General features: G+C 46.9%; 1 protein-coding gene across 6 annotated transcripts in view; it reads left to right on the forward strand.

The window, feature by feature from the left end:
* LOC101935053 (butyrophilin subfamily 1 member A1-like) overlaps positions 1–10,003 on the forward strand; it is a 62,312-nt gene that overhangs the window by 44,451 nt on the left and 7,858 nt on the right. For all 6 annotated transcript variants that reach the window (XM_065562452.1, XM_008175663.3, XM_065562454.1 and 3 more), the window contains 3 exons: positions 2,239–2,259; positions 4,026–4,046; positions 7,499–7,522. In XM_065562452.1, coding sequence (XP_065418524.1) covers positions 2,239–2,259; positions 4,026–4,046; positions 7,499–7,522 — 66 coding nt within the window. The remainder of the gene's footprint in view (positions 1–2,238; positions 2,260–4,025; positions 4,047–7,498; positions 7,523–10,003) is intronic.

The raw sequence follows: 10,003 nt of genomic DNA on the forward strand, positions 1-10,003 counted from the left end.
TCGACATTCACTTTTGTCCGGGTGGAGGTCCATCGGTCGTACCACTCCCAGTTGGACCGCATCTATATGTCACGCTTCCATCTTTCCCGGGCCCACTCCTCCAGCGTCCGGCCGGCCCCTTTTTCAGATCACCATCTAGCCACCGTGACAGCCTCTCTCTGCGCGGAGAGGCCGGGGCCAGCCTATTGGCACTTTAATAATAGCTTGTTGGAGGATGTGGGCTTCGTGGCGTCCTTCCAGGAGTTCTGGCTAGCCTGGCGAGGGCAGCGGCGTGCCTTTCCCTCGGCGCGACGGTGGTGGGACCTGGGGAAGGTGCGCGCCCAGCTCTTCTGCCGTGACTACACCCGGGGCGCCAGCCGACGGAGGGATGCGGCGATAGGGCAGTTGGAACGGGAGGTCTTAGAGCTGGAGAGGCGTCTGGCCATCAGCCCCGGTGATCCATCCCTCTGCGGAGCGTGCCGGGAGAAGCGGGAAGAGCTGCGGACCCTCGAGGACCATCGGGCCCGAGGTGCCTTTGTTCGATCCCGCATCCGCCTCCTTCGGGAGATGGATCGCGGTTCCTGCTTCTTCTACGCCCTGGAGAAAAAGAGGGGGGCTAAAAAGCACGTCACCTGCCTTCTAGCAGAGGACGGCACCCCCCTCACGGATCCGGCGGAAATGTGCGGGAGGGCCAGGGCCTTCTACGCAGGCCTTTTCTCCCCGGATCCGACCGATCCTAATGCTTGCAGAATGTTCTGGGATGAACTCCCGACGGTCAGCGCAGGCGACCGAGACCGGCTGGAGCTGCCTCTCACTCTGGCCGAGTTCTCGGAAGCCCTCCGCCGCATGCCCACCAATAAATCGCTGGGCATGGATGGGCTGACCGTGGAGTTCTACCGCATGTTTTGGGACGTCCTCGGCCCGGACCTTGTCACCGTCTGGGCCGAGTCTTTGCAGGGCGGGGTCCTCCCTCTTTCGTGCAGGCGAGCCGTGCTGACCTTATTGCCGAAGAAGGGGGACCTCTGCGATTTACGGAATTGGCGTCCCATCTCGCTCCTTAGCACGGACTATAAAATCGTAGTGAAGGCCATCTCGCTGCGGCTAGGGTCCGTGTTGGTGGACGTGATCCACCCAGACCAGACCTACACCATCCCGGGCCGCACCATCTTCGACAACTTGTATCTGGTCCGAGACCTCTTGGAACTCGGGTGTAGGGATGGTCTGTCGTTCGCCCTCCTGTCCCTGGATCAGGAGAAGGCGTTCGACAGGGTGGACCACGGGTATCTCCTGGGCACTCTGCGAGCGTTTGGCTTCGGGCCCCAGTTTGTGGGTTTTCTCCAGGTGCTGTACGCCTCCGCAGAGTGTTTGGTCAGGCTCAACTGGACCCTGACCGAACCGATCAGCTTCGGGCGAGGAGTACGTCAAGGGTGCCCCCTCTCGGGCCAGCTATATGCTCTGGCAATTGAGCCCTTCCTCTGTCTCCTCCGTAGGAGGTTGGCAGGGTTGGTGCTGCGGCTGGTCCTGTCGGCGTACGCCGACGACGTGGTCCAAGACCCGGGTGACTTGGTGCGGGTGGAGGCTTGCCAGACCATCTATTCGGCGGCCTCCTCTGCCCGGGTTAACTCGGTCAAGAGCTCTAGCCTGGTGGTAGGGGACAGGTGGCAGGCGAGCTCCCTCCCACCCGCGCTTCAGGCCATCCGGTGGAGCGCGGGTCCGCTGCTCTATCTCGGCATTTACCTTTCTGCCACGCATCCGTCTCCGCCGGAGAACTGGCTAGGTTTAGAGGGCAGAGTGTCGGAGCGGCTCCGGAAATGGACAGGACTACTCCGGTGTCTCTCCCTTCGAGGCCCCGAAGCCCGCCCACTTCCTGGATCCCAATAGGTCTGGTGACTCAGGGAACAGAAAACTACTCATCCAGTGACCAGTATATTTACCCTCTACCAGACTTCTGTACCCCACTGGTCTGGGTCTGTCACAACACTTACACAGTTGTATATTGACCTGTTTGTGTCTTTTGTTTGATTTGTTTGTGTGAGTGTGTACATGTTCATGTAGTTTTAAAAAATCTGAGGTAAGTTTAAATTAGATAAACTTCATTCCAAAATGTTATTGGAGGAGTGATGGGCAAGATAAGTAATGCAGAAGAGGAAGTTGCATAGAAATAATTTCTCAGCCTTAACTTTTGTATTGATGATACAGCAAAATAACATATAAGGGAAGCGCATAATAAACTTTTATATTTATTTCTGTTTATTTTAGGGAGCCAACATATAGAAATTGGTAAGTGTCATTATCCCCACCCCCTGACAAGAAAACAGTTGTACAAAATTGGATCCTCAGATAGGAGTTGTTTAATTGGTGTGGAGTTGCTTGATTGTAAATTAAACTTTTAAAATTTTATTGAACTATGAAACCTGTTTTTGTTTGCTTGCTTGCTTTTTTGGGTGTGTGTGGGTTTGTTTTTTAATGTAACTTTATGAAATGTGAGGAAAGACTAAACTGGATACATTTCATTCCAAAATCTAAATTGAAAAATTGATAAGCAATAGAGTCATAGACTAGAGTTTAAGACCAGAAGGTACCACCAGATCCTCTGCTCTGATCTCCTGAAGAGGAGATTTAATAGAATATTGCAGCCTTAAATGTCATGTTAATGATAAAGGGAAATAAAATAAGAAGAGGGCAACACATAACAAAAACTGATATTTATTTATTTCTTTTTATGGACAATATGATGCAGAAATTGGTAAGTCTGATTCACCTCCCACTGAGGAGAAAACTTTTGTGCAATGGGGGATCTTCTGTGGGTGTTTCTCTTTAATTTTTCTGGAGTTGGTTCATTTTTACTTCAGCTTTTTAAAAGAAATTGGGACAAGACTGAACCTGAGAAATTTCAAAACAAAATGTAATCTGAAGTGTTTTACTCAACAAAATCGAGTTTTGTATTGCAACGATCTCTCTCAGATTCTCCAGGTTGAATAGAAATAATCTCTGAGCCATTACATTAATAATTACAACCTAAAACCAAAGACAAGTAACTTGTAAAAGTAGCAAGCTACACCTAAAGTACAGTGACACTGTGGGCACGTCTACAAGCAAAAACAAACAACTTCAGCAGTGAGTCTCAGAGCCCAGATCAACTGACTCAGGCTCACAGGGCTTGTGCTGCAGGGCTAAAAGTAGCAGTGTAGATCTTTGGGTTCGGGCTTGGGCTGGCTAGGTCTACACTGCCGCAGGGACGAGGTGCCAGCCATTTCCAGGAGCGGTGTGGGGCCAGGGCAGGCAGGGAGCCTGTCTTAGCCCCGTTGCACGCTGCTGCACCTGGAGCTGCTCAAGGTAAGCGGCGCTGGGCCAGAGCCTGCACCCCAACCATCTCCTGCACCCCAACCCCCTGCCACACTCCTCCCGCACCCCAACCCCCTGCCTGAGCCCCCAGCCGCACCCCACACCCTCCTGCACCCCAACCCTCTGCCCTGAGCCCCCTCATTCACCCTGCACCCTTCCTGTGCCTCAACCCCTTGCCCTAAGCCCCTTCCTGCACACCACACCCCCTCCCGCACCCCAATCCCCTGTCCCAGCCCGTCATTCATGGCCCTGCATGCAATTTCCCCACCCATATGTGGCCCTCGGGCCAAAAAGTTTGCCCACCCCGGTCTACACTGTGATTTTATAGCTAGGCAGCCCAAGCCCCAGGAGCCTGAGTCTGCTGCTCCAGGCCAGCCTTTGGCCTTTTATTGCAGTGTCAGACACACCCTCAGTGGCTAAGCCCTATAGAACTACATCTGAGGAAAGTCAGTAAGTAAATGCTCACAATCTTCAGAGAGCAAACAAATTTATAGCAATTTTAAAACTTCAAAACCAAGTTCTGAGTCAGAGTCAAAATATATTGACTGTAAAATCGCTCTGCCCAGCATTCACATAACTCAGACACAGCCCTGAACTCCATGGTGAATTTCATACACATAGAATTCAGTCCTTTAACTGTGTGCCAATACAGAAAGAAACTCTGAATAATCATTAATATTTATTTCTGTACTTTTTTAAAGGGAAGCTTACTGCAGCACTTGGTAAGTGTCATTTCTCTTCACTCCACAGTTACAACTTTGTACAAAGCTATAGCTTGATTAGGGTGGGAATTTTGGTTTGTTTGTGTGCATGCTCACGTGTTTCTTTATTTTTATTAATGTGGGGTTAAGGCCAAGACTGATCATTTCTCGCCAGAAGATAATTTGAAAAAAGCAACATGCAGTTAAAAGGAAGAGGTTTACATAGAAATGAGCTCTCAGTCTTAACTTTAGTACTGACAATACTGAGAAATGACCCATGAGATAAATGTCATAGAAATAAAACAGTAATTTGAATAGAAATATTGACAACCTAGGGCTAGCCAACACCAGAATCACTACTGCGGCACAGCTGTACTGATGTAGCTGCGCTGCTGTAATGCTGCTAATGCAGATGATCTATGCTGATGGGAGACCTCTCTCCCATCGGCATAATTACTCCACCTCTCTGAGTGGTGGTAGCTATGTTGGCAGGAGAGCTTCTCCCGCCAACCTAGCACTGTCCACACTGGTACTGAGGGCGCATCTACACTAATGCTGTAAGTCGACCTTAGTTATGCTACTTCAGTTAACTAAGTTACATAACTGAAGTCGATGGGAGATGCTCTCCTGCCAACTTACCTTACACTTCTTGGGGAGGTAGAGTACAGAAGTTGACAGGAGAGCGCTCTGCCATCAACCTAGTGGGTCTTCACCAGACCCACTAAATCGACACTGCTGTGTTGATCGCAGCAGTGCCAATTTAGCGGCAAGTATAGACAAGTCCTTAGATTGGTGTAACTTAGGTCACTTGGGGGTGGCTTTTCAACACCCCTGAGCGACTTAAGTTCTACCTAAGTAAGCACTAGTGTGTACAAGCCCCTAATGTAATAAAGACATGTAATATATAAAAGAAGAGGAAAATGAAACCTTTTAACTTCTGTGGTAAGACCTAAGTAACTCTAAATAGATTTGTTTCTATTAACCAAAGAAATAGCAAATACCCAAGTCATTTTATCCAAGTATACATATTTGTAATTTAATTTTTCTCCACAATTGTAAATCTTTATGAATAATGATTAACTCTCTGACCTCCAGTGATGGGGATTTCACAATCTCCCTCGGAAGCCTGTTCAGAAGCTTATCTACCCTTGTAGTTAAAAAGGTTTTCCTAATATCTACTCCGAACAGCATACTCTCCACTCCATTATGTAAGTCATTAATGAAAATACTTGAATACACCTCTACCCCGATATAAGGAGACCTGATATAACACGAATTCAGATATAATGCGGTAAAGCAACTCTCCAGGGGGGCAGGGCTGCGCACTCCAGCGGATCAAAGCAAGTTCAATATAACACAGTTTCACCTATAACGTGGCAAGATATTTTTTGGCTCCCAAGGACAGCGTTGTATCAGGGTAGAAGTGTAGTACCAGACTCAGGACAGACCCCTGTGGGATCTCAAAGTTAAATACGTGCATCTGTCTTTGTAAGATTAGTACCTTTGCATTTAGTTTTGCTCACCCTGAACTAAATGAAAGATTTGCTATTGACCTCAATGGGTGAAGAATTAAGCCTTTATTGCCAAATATTTTGCAACATAATTGTAGTGTGTCAGTGGGGAAACTGTAATGTGTTAATAGTTACATGGGTAATTGGACTTCCTATAATAGAAAAGTATTTTAAATGTGTAGTCTCTAGAGACACATCTTCACTGCAGAGTTAGTCCAGGTGTCCATCACCTGGGCCTGAGCAACTGGGTTAGTGTCGCCCAGATGTGAGTGTCCCACTGAAAAGCCCGACACAAGTCATACCCATGTTGCTGTGTCCACAATGGTGCTGTCCTCACCAAGGACTTTGCATGGAACTTACTATGTAAGCTGCTTCCAGAAATGTTTGAATGCTAGTGTCAGTATGAGATCATAGAAATGTAGGGCTAGAAGGGACCTGACGAAATCATCTAGTCCACACCCGTTCATTGAGTCAGGATTAAATGTACCTAGGTAAAGCTCCCAATCTCACTCACTCTCCTCCTCTTCTGCTGCCAATTTCCCTATGTTTGCAAGTATTGCTGGTTGTACTGCTTTGATGCACGCAGCAGAGTGTGCCACAACACATCACTGATTTTGTGTTTATCTCCCCCACACACACACCCTGTCACCTCCACACACACTTGGAATCCACATGGCCAGAGAGGAGGGGGCAAGAAAGGAGGAGCAGGGAAAATGGAGGTTTCTTCTGTCTTCAGTTAAAGCTTTGTTATCAAAGCTGGTCCCAAGTATATAACATCCCTATGGCAGTGATGAGACTGGTCATAAACAGTTGTAATATTCCCCATAACACTAACAAATATAGCAGCTTGCCTCTTACCCAGCTGCTGCAATGCTGGTCCCTCTTCTGCATCCTCCCTGGTCCATTCTCCCATCTCCACCCTGAAGAGGTCCTAGGATTCAGACTTCAGGTCATCCTGGCTATGTCACAAAGCATGTAGCATTTGCTCCAGCTCCTCTGGTTCCACTTTGGTCAAGCACCAGTTCCATCCATAGTCAAAAGCCCATCTAGGGGGAAAGGGGGATCTCTGCTTGGGGCAATACCAGCACCTGGCCCAGCTCCTCACAGAAAGGGCTCATTCCCAGTGAGTTGTCAGACTGAGGATGTGATCCTTGATTTTATGTGGTCTTGAGAGTTTGATTTTCTCCCTGCATTGTGATTCCCTCTGGTGAATTCCCTCCTCTGCCAGCAGCTTGGAGATATCCTCCTGGAACAGCATATTTTGACTCCATCCCTCCCCAAATTGTGGGTGTTACTGATCTCACACCAGAGGTCCACCAGGATCTTCATCTTAGTACCTGACCAGCTGGTAGCATGCTGGAAGGATGATCTCCTAGGTGGCATCTCTGTACAAGTACTCTGGAAGTGCAGTAGAGTTGTAGCAGACCATATGCAGTGTAGGGTTTAAACACCAAACCAAAGTCTATAAACTGGAAGGTGGCCTGTGGTGTAGAAGAAGGGAGTAGGTAGTGGCTAAGAAAATGTCCCAGGAGGAATTGTGGGAAGGCACTGGAGGACTATCGGCAACTGAGTTGATTAGCCTCCATCCACACTGGAAAGTGGGCAGGTAACCAACTTGAGTTAAACTGGGCTATCACCTATACTCCAAGCCTTTCCACTAACCCTAGGATTAAGGCATCATCAAACCTGAGTCAGAATTTTTGTGTATGGGCAGTAAACGGGTGTATTATTGTGTATGGGCGCAACAGCCAGGTAAGATCCTGAGCTAATTCTGCAGTGAAGCTACACCATGGTAGAGAAACATTCATGCAACCCAGTGGAGGTTCTGCAGCTTAATATTGCAGCATACATCTGGAAGAAATTCTGTCTTTCTTTTTTCCTCAGTGTATTAGTTTTGTAATATTGAATCATACAGTATTGGTTCAGATCAGCTCTCATTTCTAATTATATGCTTGGTTTTAGGGTGGAGAAGAACTAGAGAAGAAGGTAATTAAAGATCACATTTTATCAAAATCCAAATATCAATTCCCATGAGACAATGTGCCTCTTTTTCCTTGAATGGGGGTGTGGATGTGATAGTTCAGGCAGACCTCTCCAACACCCTGCATTTCCCAGGACATCATGAGGTGAAGCAGGGTTTGTGCCTATGTCCTGCCCTACCACACCATAATGAATCTATATCATATGGCATCTACTCTTTCTGCCCCTCCACCACCTGCATGTGCACTACACCAGGGGTAGTTAATAGGTGGACTATGGGCTTTTGAATGGACCCCAAAATATTTTTATTTACTTATCATTATTGTTAATTTTTTGTTCTTATTTTCTCTGGAGTCTGGACCTTGACTGTACCTGGACCAAGATATCTGGACCTTGGGGAGGGAGGGGAATTTGTTACCCCTGCACTACACCCTACAGAGATTTGTAATAGCAGCCTCCACTCATAAAGATCCAGTGGGACATGCACCTCCATAGCACTACTCTAGGGGCAGTTTGTTTTATCACCCTGTGCTGATGGACTATCTCCAATGACACTCTGTTTCTTTCTTCATCTTCTCCCCTATGAAGAAAGCCACTAGCTCTGCAAAGTCCCCATACTAACAGGGTGAGCAGGGACTGTGTCTGTGGGAGATTCTTGCTCCAGTCTCAAGTGGAGAAACAGGGCCTTGATCACAGACAGGGACTCTCCTGGCTCCATTATACAGATCTGGGGAGCTCCTGTGATCAGAGCTGTGATCTTGTCTCTTTTCTCCTCTCTCCAACCACCATGATCCCAGCATGGTCCTGTCTCTGTTAAACAGGGCATCACTTCAGCCTCCCTATCACTAGCATGACCATCTCTCTTTCCACCAGCCACCTATTCTGCACCTTCTCCTACACATGTAGCTGCTTCCTCGTTCCACCATGAACCGCCTTGACTTGTTTTAATCCCTGTCACCATGCCTCGGTGGGTCACAGCTGAGGATACCAGATTCAGGACAAACTGATGAGAAATGGGGCAGACTCACCCCAAATTGGTGATTATGCTACCATTAGATATACCAAGCCAGAAACAAAAGTAATTTTCTGTCTCACCACACTGGTTAACAATAAGTCAAAAATGCAGTCCCCTTATACATCCCAGCCCTCGTTTCAGTACCCAGACACTAGACTTTATGATAAGTGGTTATTGAAAACCAAGTTCATCAAACAAAGGGTTCCTCTGATCCCAAGAGATCAGTCACACAGCCAGGACAATATGTAACTCAGATCTTACCCAATAATCATGCTTTTGGCAATCCTTTAGTAGCTAAAATCTAAAGGTTTAATTTTAAGAGAAAAGAAATAGAGAGTTAAAATGCTCAAGGAAATCATATACATACGAGTGATTGCAAAGTTCTTATGTCAGGTTTGAATCAGTGATGGAATAAACTGCTAGCTTGCAAAAGTCTCTCTGGAAATTACCCAAACAGCTTGGGTATCATCAGTCCTTGTTTAGAACTTGCTTGCTAGAAATCCAGTCCAGAGAAATGAGACAGGAAATTAAGACAAAACTGAGATGTTTCCAAGGTCTCTTATACCCTCTGCCATGCAGGTGGAATTTTACTGTCCCAAACAAAGCTCACAGTCTCAGTTTATATAAAATTACACAAGATGGAGTCTAGGGTCACATGTCCTTACATTCTTTGACTCTCAGTCACAGCCATTATTTGCATTCTGGCTCAGGTGTCCACAGGAAGGCTTGCTGGGTGGGATTAATTTAGTCTATGGCCATTATGAGAGTTAATTGCCTTTGATGGGCCATAAACACAAAGCTGTCTGGCTTCAATATAGATTTTACCTGATGGGTGTTATGCCAGGAACAGACACATTTGGGATACAGAGAGAGAGAGCGCCAATATTGATAACTTCAGATACAGTGATGATACATAGATTTAAACTGTATAATCTTATTTGATAGATTGTAATTTTTCCATTGATACCTTACATGGCATACTCCTGTGTAAGATTTGTTGCAATTGTAGTGGTAGGAACAATGATATACATGGTCATATTTCAGCAATACAGTGTCAAAACCCCTCCCTCTCTTGTGCTAATGTACTTTTGTGCTGCAACTGCTGCTAAGCAGTGAAATTCTGTGCATGCTCAATACTAGTACCATTTGGCCTCTTGCTATCTGAGATGTGACATTTCAGAGTAGACAGGATGCAGTGGGGAAAGTCCACCATACCAAAGTCCACCAAAGGGACAGCTGGGACGCAGTGATATTTAAGGTTGTACAATTTGCTGGGGCAACCCTGTGGTACCAGAGTCTCTAGTTCCCTTCTTGAGGAGGGGGAGAGGTCAGGGCAGGACAGGAAAAAATCTGAATCTAAGGCCTTGCCCAGCTGCTTCTTTCACTCTGTCACTGGCCCATCTCTGCCTAGCAACTGATCTCTCTAGCACTGGGCTGAGATCTCAGAGCTGACAGGTAAATCCTGGAAGAGG

Source organism: Chrysemys picta, chromosome 12 (assembly GCF_011386835.1).
Source record: "Chrysemys picta bellii isolate R12L10 chromosome 12, ASM1138683v2, whole genome shotgun sequence".
NCBI classification, from domain to species: domain Eukaryota; kingdom Metazoa; phylum Chordata; order Testudines; family Emydidae; genus Chrysemys; species Chrysemys picta.